Raw genomic sequence first — 25,289 nt, forward strand, 5'->3', positions numbered from 1 at the left:
AAACCAATGCGCTGTACAATACAGGCGTATAAACAATTAAATGTATAAGAATAAATAATAAATAAATAATATATAAGAGAAGTAAACAAGAATATTGTCACCAAACAAGAATCAGATTATCCCTGGACATGCAGGTCAAATCGGTACAACTTACTTAAAACACTAAAGGACTGAGAGTATATGTTCCATTAAAACAATATAAAAACTGTGGTAATTTAGGGCAAGAATTGATTTAAAACAGGTCATTTTAACAGGGGGTTATAATCAAACATTAAATGCAACAGCAGCATTCATGAAAAGTGAGTCTTTGAAAAGTAAAAATGAATTTATAAAATTATTTCTATTACTTGTTCACCTGTACCTGAGGCAATGACACATCTGTGTGAGCTTACCTTGGTTTTTGGTGTAGTTCTGGTCTATAGCGCCACCTGCTGTCTTCAGAGATCCTTCATCAGGTCTTATTAACAGAAGTCTCAATACTGAATATTAAGTGGATTATTTTATTGTACAGAATAATGAATAATTCTAGTTAATTATGTTTCCTTGGAATCTGCAGTGTAAATAAATATCTTATAGGTTATACAGATTTGACAGGAAATGAATAAAGAAAAGGCTGTGTCTTCAGTACAGTGCTATTCTCAGGCAATAGATACAAATTTCATCAGTACTAGCCATTTAGTAGGCCTGATAACTATGTATGGACAATGTATTATATCAGAAATAATTATCAGAAATGATAAATGCTATTTTTGACGTTTTAAATGAGTTTATACCACTGGTATAATTAGAGATGAAAAAATGAAATATTTGGCCAAATATTGACCAACAAATGTAGAGCCCTTTTTTTCCTGCAGGTTTTCAATTATTTACCACTTTTTACATGGATAAATTAAATTGCCTACATGTATTTTTGCATTATTTAAGTCATTATAAATCTGAAAGAATTTATGGATCACTAAACATTCTAACATGCCAGCAGACAAATGAACAAAGCACAATACTCTTTGGTATAAACTATTCAGTCTTTTCACTTATTTGGGAAAACATAAATCAATATTTAGTGGAATAACCCTGTTTTTTTAATCACAGTTTTCATGCATCTTGGCATCATGTTCTCCTCCACAAGTCTTACACACTGCTTTTATATAACTTTATGCCTTTACTCCTGGCGCAAAAATTAAAGCAAGTCAGCTTGGTTTGATGGCTTGTGATCGAAGGTTTTTATTTTGGTAAAATCAAAGAAACTCGTCATTTTTACGTGGTCTCTTATTTTTTTTTCAAGAGCTTGTCTTAAATGTGTTACTTTAACACAGCAGCTTAAGTATGATACTTAAATTAACTAAATATCCCATTAAACAAACTTTATATAAGATTTAAGAGTTAAATAATATTTTTTATAATTTAGCTTGTTTTTTTATTATTATTATTTAAATTTAATAATATTAGCTCTGTGTTATAAGCGCCGTTATACTTTACTGAGTCAATAGCTACAGCCAATCAGCGTCGAGTGCGAGAATGCTCGCTCCTGATTGGTCCGGCGCTTCGATCCGGGTTCCAGCGTAAAGCCCGTTTAGTATCAGAGAGGTACCAATATGGCGGAGGTAAGATTGAAAAAAGACGGAATAGGCGACGCAGCTTTAACGCTAATTTCTCGTCTTTTCGGGCTTCGAGTCGACATTTTTGTGGCGTGTTATCGAAATGATCGTGTTATGTTCGACAAATGAGGGTTTAATGTGGGAAAGGGCGGCGTTTAACGCTAAAATAGACGATTAAAGGCGGATGGGGTTTCGTAGCGGCGGGGTTTAGGCCGGCTGGCTAAGCGGCTAAACGCAGCGCCGCTGTACTAAACCCGCTCATATTCCTCTTTTTACTCACTTTTCTGCGGGATTTTATCTATATAAATCGTGTTTTATCGTGTTTAATCGTATTTAATGCTGTCATAATACCAAACCTCACTTTTCTGTGTTTTGTATTTAATGTTGTGCTGTGTTTTTGCCTTTTCTGAGCGCGGTTTAAACCGAAATAATGTCGTTTTGTGGCGTTTTTCACTATATATCGATACTGTAGAAGACCTTTATTCTAAAATCCAACCAGGGAAAAAAATAATAACTCATGAATTCGAGTTTTACTGGGTAAAACTCTTAATTCAGCATCTCTGAAATGTAACTAACTGGGTTAGGTTAGTTTTTACTTGTAGAAATTCTAATGTCAGATACCAGAGATGATATTTTACCTGTAATAATATCAGATTTATAGATTTATAAAGCTATTCTGACTTGTCAGTACTAGAATGACACATTCTTCATGTTATTATGACTAATCATATGACTGGTTACCATTGATTTGACTGTATTATATATATAGGTTAATTACATTTTTGCTAGCGAACTAATACAAACTCCAGTTAGTTATGTATCTATTTATCTATCTAAAATATTTTTTTTAGTGTAGTATAAATTGTAATTCTAGGTTTCTCCACTGTAATACCTACTAGTAAAAAGTTCAAGACCATGTATTCATAGATGATGCTGGCTAGTTCAAAGTTAAAGTATCTCTAATGATGTCTGAACTAGTATTGTACAGTTTTAGATTATATAATATAAAATTAGATATCTGCAATTTGAATTTTGACTGCTAATACTATTATTGATATGTAGCTATAACTATAGTTTATACTCTCTATCTGTCTGTATACTGTCTATAACTAGATTTTGTACTAGTTTACTAATATGACTCATCATATGACTTATTTATAATTTCATTTTTTGCTTGCCAACTATTGCTAAATACTCTTACATCTGTAACTACTCTGTACAATTGTTTTTATACTAGTATAAATTATAATTCCAGAAATGTCAACTAGAATTCTAATTAGTAAAAAGTTCAGGATTATATATGTGTAGATGATTCTGATTAATAAATTCTCACTAGTTCAAAGTTGCTTCGAGGTATCTCTAAGTTTATACTTATAATATAATAAAAGTTTGATATCTACAAAATGATCATTATAATATAAAAATATATAATCATTAAAGTCAGAAATAAGGCTGCTTTTGATACTGTGAAAGCTATTTAGTCTAAAATTCCACCAGTGATAGATGTCCTAACTCATAATTGTACAGATAAAAACTCAAATTCAGGATCTTTTTAATGTAGATAACTGTCTTTGGTTAGTTTTTACTTGTAGAAAATCTGTAATATCAGATTCATAGATTTATAAAGCTATTCTGACTCATTCATGTAAATATGACTTTTCGTATGATTGGTACCCTTGATTTGACTTGCATCAAGTTTCACTCTATCTTACGTAACTATAGTTAAATTTTTGCTTCCTAGTACAAATTCCAGTACATATCTATCTGTAATTGTTTTTACACTAGTAAAAATTATACTTCCAGCTTTCTCCACTCTAATTCTTACTAGTAAAATGTTCAGGATCATGTATCCATAGATGATTTTGACTTGTTTTGACTTTTATTAACTGTCATTTTTAATTTTCTTTCTGTTTTTTCAGGCTTCCTTGGGAAGTACAAGCCCAGGTAAATGTCTCTCCCCAAATTTCATTATATATTATTTAATATTCAGAGGTGTTTTTAGTTTTCTCCATCGTTTGAACCCATCGTTTGGAGATGTATGTATTTTTCATTGGACAGTGACAATGTAATACACTAATTATTTTCTGTACTCACCTCAAGTTATAACTTATGAATTGGTATATCTGGGTATATAATTGAAAATATGCCTTTTTCATTTTATTTTTATTTGAATTCATTTCATTTTGGGACACATTTTCTATACAAAAATGAAAAAAATGTTAAACACTATTCTCAATATTTGCAAAGCAGATGTTATTGTTTATTAAGTCACATTTTCCCCCTTATTTTTTTCAGTTGGCTCTTTGTCATCAGAAGATCACGACTTTGATCCAACAGCAGACATGTTGGTTCACGATTATGATGATGAGCATACTCTGGAGGAAGAGGAGATGAGGGAAGGAGAGTCGAACGGGAGTTCGGAGATCGCAGATCTGGAAAAGGTAATTCTAAATTTCTAAATATGACAGACTTAACAGGGCATGAATTATTTCACCATAACCCAGTTCAGTTAGTTTAGATGGTGATGTATAATAAATAATTCAGATGTTTATTATTTAAAAAATATTACCTGAATACATGTGACGAAGTACAACAAACTATTCATCGCTGGTTCAAAGTTGGCATTGCTCTCTCTCTCTCTCTCTTTCTGGGTGGGTACAGTAGATTGTGCTCTTTCCCCTCATCGCTCCTAGGGTGATGTGGATCAGCACAAAGCTGCGTCTGTGAGCTGATGTATCAGAACCGAGTCGCTGCTGTGCTTTCCTCCGGGCGTTAGCATTAGATGCTACAGCATCAGCAGCAGTTCAAAAGAGGCGGAGTCTGACTTCACGTGTCAGAGGGGGCCTGTGCTAGTCTTCACCCTCCTGGTGTTTAGGGCATCACTAGTGATGGGGGGAGTCTTAATGAGTGGGTTGGGTAATTGGCCGTGTAACTTGTGGAAATAAAAATATTAAATACTATGATGAATTGATTTTAAACAGGAGGGGAACATGCCATTGGACGAGCTGTTGGCCTTGTATAGGTATGAGCCGTCAGTCAGCACGGTTGGAGGCTCGAGTGTGGACAGCTCTTCAGTGGAACTGACGGATGACTTGCCCGATATGACTCTAGACAAAGTATGTAACTGTAATTTTACTATTACTATTATCACTAATTAGCACTAATAAATTCTTAAAATAATGTCTTATAATTGTGTTTGATTTATATTTTGTGTTGTCTAAATGGATCTGTGTTGTCCCGTTTTTTGCTCAGTTAAATTATTAATTACTTTCCAATGAATGTTTTCCATTAAACAGGAGGAGATAGCTAAAGATTTGCTGTCTGGAGATGATGAGGAAACTCAGTCCTCCGCTGACGACCTCACACCATCAGTGACCTCGCACGAAACCACAGATTTCTTCCCCAGAACTCTGCGCTGTAAGTCCTGCTCATTATATTATGAGGTGCAAAGGGAATAGTATAGGGCGGTAAATATTTTTTTTTTGCAATGATTGATTGATATTGTCATTTTGAGACCATTTAAATGCCTCTGACATGATGATATAATAGCATAACAAAGCAGTTATACCCTTTTAAAGACATTCAAATGAATGAATTTTGAGAAATACTACTAATGTTATGTCTATATAATTACTGTTATATATGTGGACAAACATTACAAATAAACGCATTAGACCATATCACCATTTTCAAATATTAGAAGGATTTGCTATTATCAGTTTTAAAACACAATAACAAATGTACATAAATATGTTTATAGAATATTTTTACCAGATTACCCAGCTTTATCAGCACTTGATCATGTACACCAAGGGCAGTGGCTTTAGTGATATAAATGTTGGCCATATCGTCCAGCACTAGTGTAGAATGAGAGAATGAGTCACTCTTTGTAATGGGGAAATGGTGAAATAAGTAGGAAAAATGAGTAAAAACTGTGTTCAAAGGAATTTTGGTAATATTTTAATTTTTTATGTTTTTTTGTATTAAACAATTAAGGCATAAAATTAGTCAGATGAATGTTAAGTTTCTGTAAAATAAATGTATATAATATATAAAATAACCTAATCACATTAAACTGCTTGTGTTTATTCAGCTAACACTATTTATGATGGAGATAAAGAGTCTGAGGGTGAGGAGGACGGTTTAAACGCTGAGGACTCTCGGAAGGTGAGACCCGATATGTTCATAAACTTATTTTATTTTAAGATTTTTAGAAGTTTCCGGTGTTTGTAAGAACCAGTCAGCTTGTAGAGAGGGATGACATGTCTTCTTAAAGTAAAGGTTGTTTTATTTAAAAGTGTTTTGGTTTGTTTTAACAGGAGATCATGGTTGGATCTCAGTATCAGGCTGAAATTCCCTCCCTCACCTGCTATGATGAACATGAGAAGGGTAAGTTTCTTCCTTTATCGTCATTGTAAAAGTCTTTAGGACCACATGTGAAGTGGCTCAGATCTGATTTAAAAAATATCGGATTTCCGCGTTCACACAGCCTTAAAAAAAAAAATCTGATTTTAGTCACTTAAACCTGGTAATGTGAACGTAGCCTTTGTTTTGGGGCACCTTAATCTGTATTTTGATTGGATAATAGAGCCATGGTCGTAACCAGTACTGCAAAGAAAACCTTTGTCTTGGTTTTTTAACATGGTTATAACATGTTTATAACATGATTTCATTGTTATTTAGTGTATGAGGATGAAGATCAGTTACTGTGGCAGCCGGACGTTTTACCAGAGTGGAAAGTGAAGGTTTTCTTGCAAGAGGCGACTCAGTCAGGAGCTGATGGACACGGAGAAGGTCTTGTTAAAGACAATGAACAGGTAAAATTATGTATTTGAATATACATGCATGAACAAATTGTGCTTTTTTTCTAAATTTTTAGTGTTCCTATTCAGTTTATTTAGTGAAAGCAAAATCTATAACTGTATCTGTATATCTGTTTCCTGTAGGTTCTGTATGAGCTCGTTAAATGCAACTACAATGTCCATGAAGCTCTCGAACGATTTCGCAACAATGAAAAATCCTCAAAAGGTATGATAACAGTTATATCGTATATTAAGAGGGGTGCATTGTGTATTTGTTGGTTGTAAAAATGGAACTGACTTCTGTTTTCCTGTTAGGCGAGATGCTCCCGTGGTCTGAAGAAGAATGCCGGAATTTTGAACATGCTCTTCTTTTATACGAGAAGAACTTTCACCTCATACAGAAGCACAAAGTAAGACTAAAGTTTTATTAACTCTGAAAGTGTGTTTTAGCTCAGTAATCAGAGCACATGTATACTCTTACTCTGAAAATCTCTCCATTGTTTGCCTCATGTAACCTGGATTTTTCCCATTGTATGATTCTGCAAGTGCATGTTATATATACTTTAGTACAAATCATTGACAGATCTGATGTTCATACAGATGCATTGGTCTGATTAGTGTTGAAACCTGATGTTCTGTATTATTGAGTGCATGTGAACACCTCTGGGATCTTTGTAGTCTTGCTTTGTATAATAATGGGAGTGTTTGTGCAGCTAAATGCTTATTTACTAATTCTTACTTGTTTTTCTTCAAGGTGCACACAAGAACTGTGGCAGAATGCGTCGCGTTTTACTACATGTGGAAAAAGTCAGAACGGTTCGACTTCTTTGTCCAACAAAATCGGTTTGGGAAAAAGAAGTACAGCAGCTACCCTGGAGTAACGTGAGTATTTATATATTTATTTTAAAGGCAGAAAGTTTCCCAGTAGTGTTTTTAAATAAATAAATAAAAAAAACTGAAGTAAACTTGATGAATTTAGACATTTCTGGAGTGCTGTGTTTTGATGTTTATTTGATTGTATCTGATCTTGTGGTCTGGCTCTGTAGGGACCTGATGGACCGGCTGGTGGATGAAGCAGAAGGTCTGGTGGACGGCTCCGTCTCTGTTTGCTCCAGCAGCAGCGGCAGGATAGAGCCCTCAGCCGACCAGCAGCTCAACATCCTCAACTCCATCACCGCCAGTGACCTCTCCGGTGAGTCTTCTGCTCTCCACCTTCACTTTATTAATAAAAGCTGTATATGTTCCTCATTTGAGGATAGTTTAAAGAAGTGTGGCTGCATTTCAGTTCTTTTGGGGGGTTTACTGAAGCATAGTAACCTCAATTGATAAGCAGTAGATGTAGTGTAGGGGTTCTATATTTGGCCGTACTTATTTTTATGTCCTGTTTATATCCCCAGGTATGTGACAAGATTCTTTACTACTGATTCTGCACTTTCTGGTTGTTATATGATGCATATTTGCACAAATACAGGGATAATTTGAAGGAAAATGAAGTGTGATATAAAGCACTGGATAGGTAGCTTGTTAGATTAGCCTACACACACACACACACACACACAGGAGACAGACTTGGGGCGACACAAGCGGCTTGTTGCCTGCCTGTATTTAAAGCAGGGTAACTGCAGAGGGATGCAGACACATCAATGCCCAAGTAGAAACTCTCATAGGGTTATATGCCAGGTTCTGTTCAGTCAGAGAGAGAGAGAGACTGCGCTTAGTCAGAAACTTCACTTCTTCGTTTCTTTGTTTTTACTATGAGTTTCCTCTTCTGAAGTCTCCATTGCTCCACCAGGCGCTCGAGTTCAGTAAAACTGAGCCGGATCCTCTTTTTGTATGTATGTAAAGACGTGTGACGTGGCCAGAAGAACTTCTGCGAAAGCGACCCAGTTTTTAGGCTTAGCAGGGTTGGTGGGTCCAGCACACTGGTACTATTAAACACAATATTTTACCCATATTCTTCTCCACTCAGAAATGCTTCTGCTTTCAGTTTAGAAACTAAATAATACTGACTGTTGCTTTAAATGTCTGTAAATATATCATTCATCCCTTGTTCCTTCCCTTTCTACAGCACTAACCAGCAGCGTGGCGTCAGTGTGCAACTCGGGAGACGTGAGCTGCCTGGATTCCTACAACTTCTCCTCGCTGGACGGCCTTCACCGCGGACCCCTGGGCCACGACGAGCCCCTCGGCTTCTCCGGGAACGGAGAAGGAGACTGCCTGAACCTGCTGGACTCTGGCTTCTATCACTCGGACCTGGGGCAGCTGAACGTGTGCAGCGAGGACTGCGAGAGGCCGCCGGTCAAGAGGCTGAAGATGGGCCTGTCGGAGCCCTTCCTGAACGAGGTGGCGGTGGACAGCCGCAGCATGGGCGTCGACTTCGAGGGCCGCACGCACCACATCACCAGCGCCAAAATGGCCGTTTCCGTCACTGACTTCGGCGGCCTTTCTGCGGGAGAGGCCGGCAGCTACATGGGCAGCCACACACTACATCAGCACACGGCGCTGCAGTCCGAGTGACCTCCCTCCGCCCCCCACGTGACCTTTTGCAATTACACCCGTGTACATAGCCGCTCACTGGAAATTCAACTTTCAAACTTTTGTTTTTGGGCCGTTTTTTTGTTTATTAATTATGTACATGTGTGTGTAAATATGTACAGATTCCTTTTTTTACTCTGACATCAGTGATGTCTTATTGTACAGACCTTAATCTTGAGTTCTCAAGAGTTAATAATACAGCCATTTAGTCCGGAATATTTTGGAACGTGTCGTGTATCCTGTCCGAATACTGTGGAAGCTGAACTCGTGGAGGACTTTCACTTCACATCGATAGTTCCCACAAGAGTCGCAGAAGCTAGTCTGTCGTCCCCCATCCATTTCCCTGCTTTTTACCAATGATGGGATGTCCTGCCCGTGGTGCACCGACGGCACCTGCAGCGGTGACCTGTACCCACTCTCTGGCTCAAATATGAAGCTTTTATGTGAAAAACTTAATGGTGAATTGAGGTGTTTTGTTTCCTAAAGGTGCAAGACTGGTTAACACCAGGGCATCCATCACTCTTCCACATACATTGTTCTGTATGTGGTTCTAATTTTTAATGCAGTAAATGCATTAGACACCTCAAGAGTCAAGAAAATATTTAAAATTAAGTTTATATAAAAATAACATTTAAGAAAATATACAAGTATGCCCATACCTGGCGCCCTGGGGTTAATTAAATTTTCGCGTTCTGTGGTAAAAAAAAAAATGTTTAGAATACTATACATTTTATTCTATAAACATTTTTCATCTAAATAATCTCTAGATCTCTTAATTATAAGGTCTTTTAAGAGTCAAAATATTCAGAATAAACATAAATGCTAAACGTAAGCTTAAGAAAAAAGATGGTGAAGCAAATTATCCTAAACATATTCATTTACCAAATAAAGATAGAGGTGATTTTCTAAAAAAAAAAAAAAAAAAAACCTTACATTTAGACCTAAATATGGGCATACGCAACATTTTACAGACTACAAACTGACAAAAATCAGTGGTCTACATAAATACATGGTCATTTAAGCTTTACTGAAGCTGCAACAAAGATAAAGATAAATAAATGATCAGCATCATTAATTTCCCTCCTCAACCCCTCTAGATATTTCCCCTTCAGATGGAAGGAAAACCCTGCGACGAAGTGTGTGATAGACATTGAATTTTTTGTATCTTGTTATTTATTTGTGCTCTTTCTATGCTCCCTTTTGCAAGTCTCTTTGTAGTCACTGAAAAACTGGTGGTATATCGTTTTGTTGGGGGGTATTTATTGCTATAAAAAGACCGTTGGACTGCACATTGGTCACTACGGAGCAAACAAACCTTAGCTGTACTCTTAAGATCCTCCTTTTTTGGAAAGGAGAAGAATATTTGTGATGTTTTACTGGCTTTGTTGCAGTGTGTTCTGAGACCAGTTGTTCTGTTCCTTTGTTTTGTTCTTTATGAGAGAAACACATTTTACTTAAGTGCAGTGCAAGAGCTTTGCCACAAGGGGGCACTATTGCAACAGTCCTCTATCGCCCCCTTGAGTACGGAGTGTTTGAACCACCGACATTATACCAACTACATTATAACGTATGCTGAATTTTTACAGCAGGTCCGTATATTTGCAGAGCATTGGCGTTTTTGCGTTTGCGTCTTCAGTAAAATACGTTTCGACCCTTGAAGTTACTATTTTGAGTTGAGCTATAATCGTTTGCATGTGGCTATCATTTTATTTAATTTTTTTTCCCCTCATAAGGAAAGAAACGATTATCTCCTCTAAACGATTAACGCATTATAATGCCAGTTCTACGTGTTTAGAGCTATATTCCCATTGACTGACTGACCAACTGACCTCTTTCTGTGGCCCCCAAACCACCTTCCTGTTCTTTTCACTGCCAGGTTTTGTTTTAAGATGTTGTTCGGAGGGTCTCTGCTAGTTTGTAGTTCTGAAAGACAGTTTAAGAGAGATCCTCAAAGGAGAACATACGCACTCGTACTCGCGTATGTGTTTACGGTGATGTCGAATTAAATTCTATTCTATCTATGCATTTATTACAGTGATTTCAACCTGAACGTGGTTATTGATGCTGACCGATCGCACATATGAGTTAAAGCCCTTTTACACCAAGTAATATATTTCTGGACATTAAAAATCTTTGTGTTCTGTAAATGAAGTTCTAAATGCCACAGTTCTCGTATACAGTTCTTGAAAAAATTAAGAAAGCACTTCAATTTCTGAATCAGTTTCTCTGATTTTGCTATTTATAGGTTTATGTTTGAGTAAAATGAACATTGTTGTTTTATTCTATAAACTACAGACAACATTTCTCCCAAATTCCAGATAAAAATATTGTCATTTAGAGCATTTATTTACAGAAATGGCTGAAATAACAAAAAAGTATTAACAGTTCAGTAACTTAATATTTGGTGGAATAACCCTGATGGCTTTTAATCATCTTGGCATCATGTTCTCCTCCACCAGTCTTACACACTGCTTTTGGATAACTTCATGCTGCTTTACTCCTGGTGTAAAAATTCAAGCAGTTCAGTTTGGTGGTTTGATGGTTTGTGATCATCCATCTTCCTCTTGTTTATATTCCAGAGGTTTTCAATTTGGTAAAATCAAAGAAACTCATCATTTTTAAGTGCTCTTATTTTTTTTCCAGAGCTGTATGACTATGGTTAAAATGTCAGTTTCGTACTTGGTGAGAAAAGTTTATTAAACGACTTGCTGTAAAAGGGCTTTTACGCAAATCTGTGAGAAGAGACCTGTCTATGCGAGAGTTTTATGGGATTGGATAAATGCTATTTGTGATTTTTCCCCCCACCCCCACCCCCCTCTCTTCCACACCCCTGTTCCCGTTACCGACATGATCAAGTATATTTACCTCAGTATGGCTTTCCTTCGTGAACTCTTTACGTACTCTCTCTCTCTCATATGGCAATAATTTGTAAATATGTACAGACACCAACATAACCTTCCCACTTTCTCTCTTCCTTGGCAAACAGACTTGAACTTGAAAACTTTAAAATCTGTGCTTTTGAGTCTGTAACTTAAGTATTCCACAGAAATGCCTTTACTTGCTTTATTGTTTAGCTGATTATATAAATATATATACATACATACATATATATATTTTGTTTTTTTGTTTCTTGTTTTTAGTTTTTGCTTTACGAGAGATTCGCTTAAGAAGAAGAAGAAGAGTTATTTATTTATTTATTCACTTTAAAGAAAAAACTGCAAGTGGGTGTAGTGTGTTCGATGTTCAGTACATGGCGCGCTAAGCTAGGCTAAGCTAAGCTGTCCTCCGCTGCTGGCCCAGGGCTTTTTGGGAGTTTCTGCGGCGACGCAGCTCCAGCTGAGCATCCTGGTGCTCCCATCTTCACAGAGGAAGCAGTGAAGTAGTTGAATGTACAGTATTATTATTATTATTATTAATAATATTACGTTTTATTACGGGGTTTACGAAACTGAACTGAGCGCGTCGTCTGAGGGAACGAATGTTTGCTGGTTAAGGCATGACCCTCTCTGCAGTGTTGCCTTAACACTTGTTGCTTATTCAGAATAAAAAAAAAAAAGAAAAATACAAAAAAAAATAAGTTGCATGTTTAAAATCTACCTGAAAAAGAAACACAAAGACAACGGCCTCTTTGGGAGTGACAAAATAACGGAAACATCTCTCGTTCTGTTTTTGTAGCCCGAGAAAAAAGGTCTTTTATTCCCGTTTTCCTTCTTTTTCTTTTCTTATTCCGAGAATTTATAGAAGGCTGGTTAGAGAAAGTGACCTGAGGACGTTTCGCTCTCGCGCTGCGTAAAACCGTTTCCTGTTCCTGAGGCCAGAAATTCTCCATTCTGTTTCTGTTCGTTTTTTTGTTTTTCATTACATACTTGAAGGATGTGTACTGATACCATTTTATTTAAATACACTTAAGAAAAAGAAACAATATTCTCAGATTTTGAGTCGTGTAATTTTGTGCAATTCATTTCTCCTGTCCCTCCAAGGATCGAGCAGAGCTTTAGAAAATTGTGTTGGTGAAGTAACTTATTCATGTCCAAAGTTTGTATGAAAAGTACTAGCTTAAAATTGTTGTAAATGTAGTGATGGTCATTTGCTTCCACAGGCGAAAACGTTTTTAAAAATGTAAATTTGAAAACAAGAAAAAAAAAAGTTTTTCGGAAGAATGCTTAAGTAATTTTTTTTTTACATTCGTTCACTTTTTTTGTGCTGGGGGATAAAAGAAGAAAACAAAAAGCATTACAGTCAGAATAAATAATTTTCTTCAACACTTATTTTGGTGTAAAGAAATTCTAGTGTAAAAATAGACAATCAAAAGCAGTAATTACTATTCAAAAAGGAAAATTTTATCATTCATAATGTTTGTACATAGACACTGTTTCTGTTTTTTTTTATTTTTATTTTGTATTTTATGTTATACTTAAATAACTGGCAAACAGATCCAGGAATAAAGTTCTGGAAATATTATGTCTGACTTTCTTATTTCTGTCCTCATTTTCTCCTGACTTTATTCATCCAAACACATAAAACAGCTCATTTCCTTAAATTTCACACATCTCAGTTTATGTATTTATATTAAAAAAACATGCATTACATACATTCATTAGTCAAATAATTATTTGATTTACAAATTAGCATTCTCATGTGAACAAAAACTTCCAAGTTATAAGAAATTTTATGTGTTTAGAAAAAAAAAGTGCTTTAACTAATAATTACTGTTATTATGTAAACAAGTCATATTTAAAGTGATTTTATTAGGAATGACTCATTTCTGAAAAACTTGACAACTTCGTTTTTATTTACTGGCAGTGTGAATAAATCAATGCTTGAGATCTGTATAGCATAAAAATACATTTTATTTTCATTTTATGTTGACTTTTACATATAATTTTAAAATAGTAAAATCATAAATTATTAAATCCCCAAAATAAGGCTGCTTTTTGCCTTGTATGTATTTACCCACCAAGAATACAAATTTATCACATATCTGGAATCATTTTTAAAACACAGATTCGTTTAAACAGGCTACATTCACATTACTGATTTGAGTTGTCCAAATTTTCTTAACTTTGCTTTAATGTGACCTTTAGATTTATTTTTTTTAGGAATATTAATAAATATTGATAAGTCATGTTCATATGTGACTTAGATCTGATGCACCAAAATCCTTTAATGCTGTTTCAGGGACAGATTTATTTACATTTTAGACAGAATTGAACAAAAATTGAAATTAAAATGTATTAATAAGGCATATACATATTGAGCTTATGTGACCTCTTCCCTCTGACCCTAAACCAGAACACAGGCAGCAGACTGAACTCCACAGGAGAAATAAAGGCTGGATAAAGTGCTTTTAATCCACTGGAACCTTCAGCAAAACATTTATACGAATGTTTCTCTGTATCCTGATCAGTCTAGTGAACGATGGTGTAATAGTTAGAGAACAGTTCTTCACCCTGATGGATTTCTCTCAGAGACACGAGGACCACGCAGCGCAGCGGCCTGAAACACACACACACACACACACAGCAGAGGAGGAAGATTAGTGAAGAATAATCATAAATATTTTTATATAAATTAAAGCCTTAGATTTAATCTCTTGCCTTTGTGTATCTGGACTGTAATTAACGTTGGGAAGATACTGGCGAAGCTCCAGTGGAAATTCATCAGGAACATCAAACTCCTGGTAGCAGACATTAGCAGCTTTTACTGGGGATTAATTTAGAGAATAACAGGATATCAGACCAAAAAAAGATCCTTTCATATAAATTAAAAAGGAATTTCACTGATTATTCAAAATATTCAAAAATATTAATTCATACTACAATGAAACTGAAACACCTGGTTTTAGAGCACAATAATTTATTGTCTGTATTGATGGAAAGTTCTGGTGGAAACAGGAGAGTTGAGGTGCACATTGAATTCTGTGTGATTTGATCAGCCGTGGTTTTATGTTTTTTGGATACAATCCGGGTTAGCACCCGAACATCCCTTTCAGACAGCTTCCTCTTACAGCGTCCACAGTTAATCCTGTTGGATGTGGTTGGTCCTTCTTGGTGGTATGCTGACATTACCCTGGATACCGTGGCTCTTGACGCATCACAAAGACTTGCTGTCTTGGTCACAGATGCTCCAGCAAGACGTGCACCAACAATTTGTCCTCTTTTGAACTCTGGTGTGTCTCCCATAATGTTGTGAGCATTGCAGTATTTAGAGCAGAACTGTGCTCTTACCCTGCTAACTGAATCTTCACACTCTGCTCTTACTGGTGCAATGTGCAATTAATGAAGATTGGCCACCAGGCTGCTCCAATTTAGCCATGAAACCTAAAATCCCACAATAAAATGATGACAGGTGTTTCAGTTTCATTGTCCAACCCCTGTATTTTTACACAAATGGATACTGAATGTTCCGTAAAGATACTCACCATTGGAGCAGTTATTGACATATTGCCCCACAGCTAGCGGGTTCTCTGGGTGAGCCGTTAGCCATGAGCTGTCACTCAATCTGAATGGACCAAACCTTTCCCGCCCACTGCACGACCTGTGTTACAGAATAAAACGTACATACATTACTAGACCAAAGTTTCTTTATTTTTATATTTAATTTTTTTTACACTGTAGTTTAATATTAAAGACATAACAAATATTAGGGACACATATAGAATTACGCATTAAACAGTAAAAAAGTGTTATTCCTCAACATTAATCCCCTGATCTGTCCTCAAAGAGAAATTTGATACTTATAAGAATCTAAAATATTAAACATATTCTGGTTTTAATCATTAAGCCCCTTCCTTCATTACTCCATTTACTTTAAGCCCTTTACCAGTTTCACTGGCAGCAATACAACCCCAGAACATGATGCTCCCTCCACCATGCTTCACAGTTGGTACAGTGGTCTTGGGGTCAAACGTCTCACCTTTACTCCTCCAAACATTTGATCAGTTTATCAAGTAAACTGTTAATTTAACTGGTGATACTCACCGAAACACCAGCTTGGAGACTCCTTTATCATTGCCGTCTATCAAAATAACATCAATGCATCGGAATACGAATGGGTTTTTAATAGACTGGATGAGAATCGGCTCGCCTGCCTGGTAGACGGTTCCTGTGAAAGCACAAAAACTTATCCTTAAACCTCAGCAGCAGGATTCGTCCCATACACACCAACAAAATGCAATAATACAGTTTAGAGAGAGAGAGAGCTTAGCCAGAAACTTCACTCCTTCATTTCTTTGAAATGAAAATTTAATTTCTTCATTCCTTCATGACTGAATGAGCTACTGAGCTCTGAGTTTCCCCTTCTGAAGTCCCCATTGCTCCACCAGCCGCTCACGTTCAGTAAAACTATGCCGGATCCTCTTTTATAGGCTGTACGTGTGACGTAACTACGTAAAGAAGGGTGACGTATAATGTATGTATATAAATAAATAAATAAATACATATAAATCTGGTGTGAGCTACCTGGATACATGGCCACAGTTACACCTTTAGGCACCCGCCCTCCTGTAACGAAGACCCCCGTCCCGGCCGACGGGAGCGAGCTGGGTCTCCTCTCTATACAGAAGCCCACTGTGTGCAGCATCACGGTGCAGGGGTCTGCTCTCTCAGTCCCGGTCCGGTTATTCTGTGTACTGAGGTATTTATCCTGAGATACAGCTGGAAGGAGGCGGAGCTGCTCAGTCTGGTTCCTCCAGTCGTTTCTCAGCAGTGCAGTGAAGAGGCGTGTGAGGGTCCTGAACACCTCGCCATCTTCTATAGGCTTGTCTTTGGTGCGATCTGCAACTTGGCGAAGAGTTCTGAGAGAAAACGGACAATCAGATAGGGCTGGGAAATATTATTAACAAATTACAATATTTCAAAAATAAATAAATAAATAAGTAAATAAGGAATTATTCTGTAAACATTATTCTGTGTCCACACTTTTCACTGTTACTGAACAAATGAGAAATAATAACTACACCAGTTTCTCTGTATTTAGAAGCTGGAAATCAGAAATAAACTAAACTAACTAATATTCAACATACAGGCCCAAACAGTACAAAATAAATCTGTCAGTTTGTTCTGTGTGTAACACAGGTTTGAAATGCAAGACAATTTAAAAACGTATTAAAAGTAATAATTTATTTAAGAACTATAACAGAAGTAACATTTACAAACACTGATTGTAAATTTTATTCCCTATACAGCAGGTTTAAATCACAGTAAGTCACAGAGATCTGCTGAAGAGCAGAGAATAAAACATTACCTCTCATTCTTCCGGAGATTTAAAAGCATCCAGGGGACGAATCTGTGTCTGTAAGATTTCCATCTCTCCTCCAACAGTTTTATTACATTTCTTCTCATAATAAATAATACAAATCTCCCCCAATCATCTATAAACTAGTGAGGAGGACATGTTTCCAGTCTGTAGTTTACAGACCGAGTTCTGCTCTCCTCTACACTCGATATCGCCCCCTACCGGACAGGAGAATTACAGAGCTCTATATATTTAACATAGATTTACTCTAACCTTATAATAATAATAATAATAATAATAATAATAATAATAATAATAATAATAATAATAATAATAATAATAATAATAATAATAAGGAATAATAATAATAATAATAATAATAATAATAATAATAATAATAATAATAATAATAAATCTGGAATATTTTATACCTTGTTAATTGTAGATTAATAATAAAAACATCAAAACTAAGCTAAAACTAATGTAGCTTTAGATTTACCCTTATACTTCTTACATAACTATAATAATAATTATAATTATAATTGTTTTTCGTATAAGATCTGGAAGTTCATTGTAGAATAGTTCATTGACGAATGTTTACTAAATGTTCATTTTACTCAAACATATACAGCAAAATCAGAGAAACTGATAAGAATTAATATTATTATTAATTGATAATAATTCTTAGTATAATAATTCTCAGTATAATATTGTCAGTATAAGTCTTATTATAATATTCTCAGTATATTATCAGTATGGTATAAAATGCAGTGCTCATTTATCAGTGTTTTGCTGTTAGTGACACTCGGACTGCAAAACCTCAGTAATCGATAACAGTTAGGGGCCACTCAGCCGCTCTGTGATTGGCCACGGGGGTCACGTCCTCTCCACCAATAGGCTGCAGGGAATCCGGCGGACGGGTGGCGGTGCTGTGTGCGGATCGGGACGCGGCTCGGTTCGGCTCCGGTTCAGTGCTCTGATTCTGGTTCTGAATTAATTAACCGGACCGGTTTTTCCCCTCCACATCCACGTAACCGCCATCATAGGCCCGCGCGCGAGCTCGCTGCCTCTCGCGTCGATCAGGATGGCCGGTGGCGGCGGAGGTGGCGGTGGCGGCTGCCGCAGAGTGCGGGGCCCTGAGCTCCGGGAGCTGCTCGCCTCTAAGCGCGACGTGCTGTTCGACTGTGACGGGGTGATCTGGAACGGCGAGGCGGCGGTGGCGGGCGCCCCGGAGGCGGTGCGGCTGCTGAAGCAGCGCGGGAAGCGCGTGTTCTTCGTCACCAACAACTGCACGCGGCCGCGGTGCAACTACGCTCACAAGTTCTCGCGGCTCGGGTTCTCCGGCGTGGCGGAGGAGGAGATCTTCAGCTCGGCGTACTGCTCCGCGGCCTACCTGCGCGACGTGGCGCAGCTCCGCGGCAAAGTGTTCGCTATCGGCGGCCACGGCGTGCTGCAGGAGCTGCGGGACGCGGGCCTGGACGTGGTGTCGGAGGACGAGGCGGACGGGCCCGACTTCAGCATCTACGACTTCCCGCTGGACCCGGAGGTTCGGGCCGTGCTGGTCGGGTTCGATGAGAAATTTAACTTCATAAAGTTGGCGAAGGCCTGCTGCTACCTGCGGGACTCCGAGGTCCTGTTCCTGGCCACGGACCCGGACCCGTGGCACCCTCTCCGGGGAGGCAGGATCACACCGGGTGGGTAAACTGACCAGCTGGCATTTTAACGTTTAATCAACGTTGGTGTTATGATTGATTTATGGTTGAATCAATGTTGATGTTATGGTTGAATCAATGTTGGTTTTGGTGTTGATTTTGAGAAGTAAATCTACGTTGAATCAACGTTGATAAGGTTAGAACAACGTTCATGTTATGGTTAAATCAACGTCGATTTTATGGTTGAATCAACATTGGATTTGGTGTTTATTTTGAAAAGTAAATCAACGTTAATATGGCAACGTTGTTTTTTAACGTCGTACATTCATCATTTAATAAACCGTAGCTCACATTCGGGATGCTCAAAATTGTATAAAAGAGGAAAAAAAAGACTGTATGCCCTGATAAAAAAATTAACAATTTTATTTTTTATTCTCTCTCTCTGAATATACATATTTGAAAAGTAGGAACTGTACAACTACAAACAAAGCTTTTATTACTACAAGCAATACTACAAATTTACCTCAGTAATCCTATTTTAATCAAACATTTACTTTGACAGTGCTACCCAAGACACATGTAACCAGCTAAACTGGAAATTACACAAAAAAGACATTCAATTCTTTGATAAACAGTCAAATGCTAAGGCTATGTTAGCTCAGCTAGCATTACTATCCTAGCTCTGTACAGCTTGTATCTTTCAGTTGGAAAATGTAGTGTGTAAAGAGGTATTAAACTGATACTGAGTGTAATAACTGATGCTGAATGCTTTATTTAGTTTAATTTATGTGATTTGAGAGTAAAATGAACTTTAACCTGTCGGCTGGTTGCAGTGGGGTTACGTTTAAAAGATTAATCTGAACCAAACAGCTGATTATCTGACAGTACTGTACCTCTCCCGTGTCTCCTGTATTACAGTGTTCAGTGTGTTTGTTCTGCTGTTCAGCATCCTCTGCTTTGTGTTACCTTCATGCCCCACACACACACACACACACACACAGCAGTGCACGCACTGGCATAATCTACAGTAGCCCATTCACTCTCATTTGAATTGCTGAGTGGTCCGTATTGGCGGACGCTGGTAAAATGGCTGGCTTTCTTTTGTCCGAGCCTTTCAGGAACATGTTGCGGCTACAAAGGGCGCTACGATAAATGTCAGCGCTCAGGTTTACGCAGGTGAGGACATGCAGGTGGGTTCAGAATAGGAGTGGGATTAGCAAGGCATTTTATGTTACAATATGATCACGATAAAGATGATATCACAATACTGTGATTCTACGATACTCAATATTTCCCAAAACAATTTTCTACGATACTCTTCTCTACCGAAGAAGATAAAATACTCCTAAATAAGCAAATATCAGGAATTATGATGTCAATTATTTATTGATGTCAATTTTACAAAATTTAACAACCAATATTCTTCACTGCAGATTTATTAGCCCTATTCATTTGATTGTAGCGCCACCACATGGAGCAATGAAGCAGTAGCTTTAGTCAATTAAATTAGGGGCAGAGTCTTGGTGAGTTCAGAGCACCTATGTTTCAATAACAATATCCATATTTGACGCCATGTATCGACAATGTATCGCAAACAAAATCAATATGATCTATCGCAATATTAATATTTTGTCCCAACAGCATGTTAGTAGCTTTGTGGCTAGCACGTTAGCCTCCAAATGTCAAAAAAAAAAAAAAACTTCAGGTCAATTGGATACTTTAAATTCTGTGTAAGTGTGTGTGAAACTCTTTTGTGTCAACTTCAAGTGCACGGTTGTTTCCGGTTAAGAGTACGCTGTGTGCCGCTTCTCACCAGTGTGTGAGAACCCCAAGTTTTGATGTCTGACTCTCTGATTTGGGTGCCCGCAGGTTCCGGGAGTCTCACGGCGGCTCTGGAGACGGCCAGCAGCAGGAAGGCGATGGTCATCGGCAAGCCCAGCCGCTTCATGTTCGAGTGCATCGCCAGCCAGTTCGACCTGGACCCGGCGCAGTCCCTGATGGTGGGCGACCGCCTGGAGACGGACATTCTCTTCGGTGCCAACTGCGGCCTTTCCACGGTGCTGACCCTGACGGGCGTGTCCACCCTGGAGCAGGCGCAGGAGTATAAAGACAGCGAGTCGCCGGAGAAGAAGGACTTTGTGCCGGATTACGTGGTGGATAGCATCGGCGATTTCTTGGAGGCTTTGGAGGAGGAACAACCACAGCAGGAGGAGGGGGAGGAGTAGGAAGAGTAGTACAGGAACAGTCCGAGAAAAGTCTGAGGTGTTCTGGTCATACTGTAACGAACCCCCGTCCACCTTAAGAGGGCACGAGAGACTTCAGCCTGGCACATAAACAAACAAACAAACAGACAGACAGAGAGAGACAGTCATTATCGTTATGTCCAGTCCTAATTCCAATACTGTTGCTCGTGGTGTACAGTTCTAGCTGTGTGTCAGCATAGTTCAGTTATTAATATTAACCTATGAATTTGCAGTCCATTATCTTCATCAATGCATCGGATGTACGGTGCATTGATGTACCATGTGATTTGGTACTGTGAACTACAAGGCCTTGGATGTTTACCGCTCCAGTTAAAGGAATAGTTTGGTGTTAAATCTAATAAGCACGGTTTATCAATAACTCCAGATGCAATCAATCCAAGCCAAGACGTGTATTATGATATGATATTTTAAAGATGGCTTCTTTAGGTCACAACAAGAGAAGATTACATTAGGTTAACATTGGTGATGGTCTTAAATCTGGTCTTTTGAAGCAATCTCTTCTTATCTCACATCTAGAGCTAAATTATGCTGTAAATGTGGTGGTTAAAATCATCTTTTTTGATCATATTAGCTAAATTTAAATATTAGCTTAAATATCTTTATTAGGGGTGTGCCCCATAATATTGTATGCAACAATATTGCCAAATAATATGTAATATTAATTTTCTTGCAGTAGTTTTTCTTGAATATAATTTGTATTTTTTTTTCAATGTAAGAATATCCTAAAATATCATATTATTTTAAGGCCATATAACCCACCCCAAAACAGAACTATTAAACATGTATTTTACAGAAATAAGATTGGTCCAGTGTTTATTGGCAATATTACATCCTTTAATCTTGACTTCCTCTTGTTGTAGTAAAAAATATCAGCTATTAAACACGCTTTGACTTTATGACTGCATCTGGTGATTAGATGATAAATCATTCTGATGTTTTTCTATTTCTTTAAACTAAACAGAGTGAAGATTATTAATTATCCAGGCTGTAATTTTATTATAAAGCTTGGCAAACCCGCTCTCCTGTTATTGATGAAGCTTTTTTTTTGGGTGAATGAAATGGCATGTATAGATTGAAATGTTATAAAGTGAATTATCAGGAACGTAGTGCTTGGGAAAGTGTAGACGCTCTTTTGAACTGATTTAATTTAGCTGTATAATAAAACTACTGAAATGTAATTTTACTACAGAATGTATTGCAGTGCAGGACTAAAGGAGACTACAGAGTCTCCCTGGGAAGTTCACAACCAGTAGCTTAGATAATTAATTTAATTTATTAGTTAATTTATTTCTATTTTCTTTTGTACATATTTAATAATTTAATTTATTAATTGGTTAATTGCACTCTGGGGAAATAAGTGGTTCTAGGCAGCATCTTTACATAAAGCCAGTCTACATATGTATAAGAGATGAACGATGATCTCAGAATTGGGAGATTCTGTAATTATATAAAGTAGTTTTAAGAGTATAATGGACCTATGTTTACTGATTTTACTCAAATTTTTTATATCCTCATCACTGATGATGATGATTTGATGATGTAAATAATGATATATAATAATATAAAGCTTTATTCATTATCCTTTCATGACTATTTAAATATTGAATATTCATGAAGTCCCAACAGATCATAATTTGATTGACAATCAAGCTGTGTTATTAACTGGACTGGACAAATGCTGTATTATCACTGTATTACACACTATAATTTACACTGTCGAAGTTGTGTGTGGGTACAGTAATGGCATGTAATGGATAGAAATGGTAGCTGCAGTTATATATGTAATGTTTTTGCCGGTTTAGAAGAATTCTGCTAATTTTAAAAGACCAGAATGAGACAAAATCCCTATCCAGATGGGATTAGTTTCTCAGGGGGATGTCTGTGAAAAATATTTTCTATTCTTCTAGTGATAAAACTCCTGCATCCGGACTGCAATTGAAAAAACAGGAGGATCAGTGAGTTTTTTGTAAGGCTTTCTCTGTCACATGACATCGCGGAGTTCAGTAGCTCCTCCATTTCCACTCGCTTTTGTGTTTACTATGTGGATCTTCGTGGAAATGAGCGCCCAAAGTGTAATTACGGTGCGCGGCAGTGGACAAAGAGCTATTTTATTAAACATTTTATTAAAAGGAGACGAAATTCAGAGATGTGTGTCCAGACGGGACTAAAATTAGCGGAGGACCACAGAGTTCAGAGAAAAACAGTAGATAATTCAGCCTGTAATTTTCTCAGAGGACGTCTGAGAAAAATATGAACATGATCGTTCCAGACGGGAATAAAATCACAGAGGCCAATAAATAATAAATAAAAGATAAAAAAGACCCCAGGACCCCCTGAGAAACTAATCCTATCCGGATAGGGCTTTTGGGATGCTTTAAAAAAAAAAAAAATATATATATATATATATATATATATATTTAAGGTTGTTTTCACATTGCCACATATATACGCCTGTCTTACCTTTTTATTTTTGGATGATATCTGGTCCCAGAATTAATTGTGACAAACAATATTATTAGTTAGGTGGCATTTAGGGACGTTATGAGTTGAAGTGAAGGACAGACAGACAGACAGACAGACATAGCACTGTAAGGAACTTTATACAGCTTTTAAAGAATCTGTGACACACGTATGACACCATGGGGTCTTTTGGGTTAATAAATAATAAAGTATAGAGGCTGAGTTATTGATGCATTGATAATTGCGTGATTGGCTACTGTATTAGTGATGTCAGGATATGCAAAAATTGTCCATATAAAGTGTGAATTTGGCAAACACAGATTAAAGTATAGCACTTTTCAGTTTTTTTGCAAATTAACTCATAAATTGTACAATAAGGCGATGATTAATATAATTTTTTTCTTTATTCTTTGTCATATTTAATGTGTGTGTCTGGAGTTACGTTACCGTCAGTGCTAAACTGAATTAGCGATTTACTGTCTGATTTAATTTAATTCAGTACGAGCTGTCAGATCATTCTTTTAATGATATCAGAGTGACGAATTGGATTCGGACGCAGTCAAAATAATTAGTCTCTCTATTTCATAGTCTCTCACTGAGCAGAACAGTCCTCAACAACAGATGTGCCAGTGTGTGTGTGTGTGTGTGTGTTGGTTCCTATTAATGAATCCACTGAATTTGTGATTTTGCACCGATCAAAAGCTGATTTAACGGTTAGAGGAGCTAAACTGTACTAACAATTAGGGATACATCAAAATTAAAATTTCTTACTGAAATCAACCAGCAGTGCAGCTTTAGTCATACATTTACCTCAGCAGTGCCAATTTATCTAGTTGTATCTAGTATCTACATGTTCATAACTTGAAATTTCCACAGAGGAAGGCGGCCAGGCTTCTATTAAACAAAGTAAGTTAACATTAACGTTATCGCTAACGTTACTATACTAGTCCTGTACAGCTCCTACAGTATCTTTTTTTTTTTTAAGTGGAAAAGAGTCAGTTAATGAAAAGGTGGACTGAAACAGAGTGTGATAAGTGATGTGAAATTTAATCTTTAAATGCTTTATTTTACGTAATTCATAGTTCAAGTTTAAATGTAAGATTAAAAATGAACTTAAACCTGCCGTTTGTTGGCTTCCTGCTGATGATGTATATGGCATTAAAATAATTTCACTTGTTCCGTATATATTTTTTGGTTTTTACGTACTCGGACCAACTCTAAAAGTGCTTTTTGCCAATAGTCAGTGCATCCCTATTATAAAATTACACTTTGTGCTAAATGTAAATACAGGAAATACGTGGATTATGTTTGGACTGCCTGGAGTTTGAGTGACATTTCAGTCATTGTTCATCGTTTTAAGCCAGACACTGCATTCTGTACAGGTTATTTCTTTGATTGATGAAGTATGTAATGAAGGATATGCTGAGCGTCTGTGTGTGAAAACTGTAAACATACTGTGAACTGGTTTGGCGTTAAGTTTTCATGTAAGTGGTGTAAATTTGCCTTTTTAATTAAAATTTGCCTTGAATCTTAAGTGCTTTTGTTCCATCACTTCGAGAAGTCTCCATACGCTTCACCCTGATGTCTGTGATTTTAACTCTCTGACAAATAAATAAAAATAAATTAAATAATACATGTTGCATGTACTACTACTACTTTTTGAATATTTTACAATACAATATTATACCCTGAAATATGGTGCCATATCACCCACCCCTAATTATCACATCAGGGTTCTACTTTTTT

At 37.0% G+C, this 25,289-nt stretch overlaps 3 protein-coding genes across 4 annotated transcripts; 2 read left to right on the forward strand and 1 right to left on the reverse strand.

The window, feature by feature from the left end:
- Nucleotides 1-1,557: 1,557 nt before the first annotated feature.
- Nucleotides 1,558-13,393, forward strand: mier3a (mesoderm induction early response 1, family member 3 a). Its single transcript, XM_007250257.4, has 13 exons — nucleotides 1,558-1,601; nucleotides 3,515-3,539; nucleotides 3,891-4,036; nucleotides 4,577-4,711; nucleotides 4,892-5,012; nucleotides 5,689-5,762; nucleotides 5,915-5,984; nucleotides 6,279-6,412; nucleotides 6,542-6,623; nucleotides 6,713-6,807; nucleotides 7,152-7,279; nucleotides 7,444-7,589; nucleotides 8,466-13,393. The coding sequence occupies exons 1-13, from the start codon at nucleotides 1,593-1,595 to the stop codon at nucleotides 8,912-8,914; spliced, it is 1,614 nt and encodes a 537-aa protein (XP_007250319.2). The 5' UTR covers nucleotides 1,558-1,592; the 3' UTR covers nucleotides 8,915-13,393.
- Nucleotides 13,394-14,042: 649 nt separating this feature from the next.
- On the reverse strand, nucleotides 14,043-17,395 carry setd9 (SET domain containing 9). Of its 2 annotated transcripts, XM_007250254.4 has the most exons (6): nucleotides 17,177-17,391; nucleotides 16,393-16,727; nucleotides 15,913-16,036; nucleotides 15,354-15,469; nucleotides 14,530-14,635; nucleotides 14,043-14,428 (listed from the first exon to the last, which is right to left on the reverse strand). In XM_007250254.4, the coding sequence occupies exons 1-6, from the start codon at nucleotides 17,272-17,274 to the stop codon at nucleotides 14,341-14,343; spliced, it is 867 nt and encodes a 288-aa protein (XP_007250316.1). In that variant the 5' UTR covers nucleotides 17,275-17,391; the 3' UTR covers nucleotides 14,043-14,340. The 2 variants fall into 2 exon arrangements, with proteins under 2 accessions (XP_007250316.1, XP_049324301.1); XM_049468344.1 differs by lacking the exons at nucleotides 14,043-14,428; nucleotides 14,530-14,635 and adding an exon at nucleotides 14,669-15,252 and having other exon boundaries at nucleotides 17,177-17,395.
- Nucleotides 17,396-18,061: 666 nt separating this feature from the next.
- Nucleotides 18,062-25,176, forward strand: LOC103032875 (pyridoxal (pyridoxine, vitamin B6) phosphatase). The gene is made up of 2 exons (XM_007250331.4): nucleotides 18,062-18,861; nucleotides 20,689-25,176. The coding sequence occupies exons 1-2, from the start codon at nucleotides 18,252-18,254 to the stop codon at nucleotides 21,042-21,044; spliced, it is 966 nt and encodes a 321-aa protein (XP_007250393.1). The 5' UTR covers nucleotides 18,062-18,251; the 3' UTR covers nucleotides 21,045-25,176.
- The last annotated feature ends 113 nt before the right edge of the window (nucleotides 25,177-25,289 follow it).

Source organism: Astyanax mexicanus, chromosome 20 (genome assembly GCF_023375975.1).
Source record: "Astyanax mexicanus isolate ESR-SI-001 chromosome 20, AstMex3_surface, whole genome shotgun sequence".
NCBI lineage: Eukaryota > Metazoa > Chordata > Actinopteri > Characiformes > Acestrorhamphidae > Astyanax > Astyanax mexicanus.

Excerpts from the sequence above, each read along its gene's own strand:
- mier3a (XM_007250257.4), top strand. Across the intron at positions 5,763-5,914 it reads ACGCTGAGGACTCTCGGAAG|GAGATCATGGTTGGATCTCA; the intron begins GTGAGACCCGAT and ends TTGTTTTAACAG. Across the intron at positions 6,808-7,151 it reads ACCTCATACAGAAGCACAAA|GTGCACACAAGAACTGTGGC; the intron begins GTAAGACTAAAG and ends TTTTTCTTCAAG.
- setd9 (XM_007250254.4), bottom strand. The coding sequence starts at position 17,274 with ATGAGAAGAAATGTAATAAAACTGTTGGAGGAGAGATGGAAATCTTAC. Across the intron at positions 15,470-15,912 it reads GTCTCCAAGCTGGTGTTTCG|GTCGTGCAGTGGGCGGGAAA; the intron begins GTGAGTATCACC and ends TCTGTAACACAG. Across the intron at positions 14,636-15,353 it reads TGTCAATAACTGCTCCAATG|TAAAAGCTGCTAATGTCTGC; the intron begins GTGAGTATCTTT and ends ATTAATCCCCAG.
- LOC103032875 (XM_007250331.4), top strand. The coding sequence starts at position 18,252 with ATGGCCGGTGGCGGCGGAGGTGGCGGTGGCGGCTGCCGCAGAGTGCGG. Across the intron at positions 18,862-20,688 it reads GGGAGGCAGGATCACACCGG|GTTCCGGGAGTCTCACGGCG; the intron begins GTGGGTAAACTG and ends GGGTGCCCGCAG.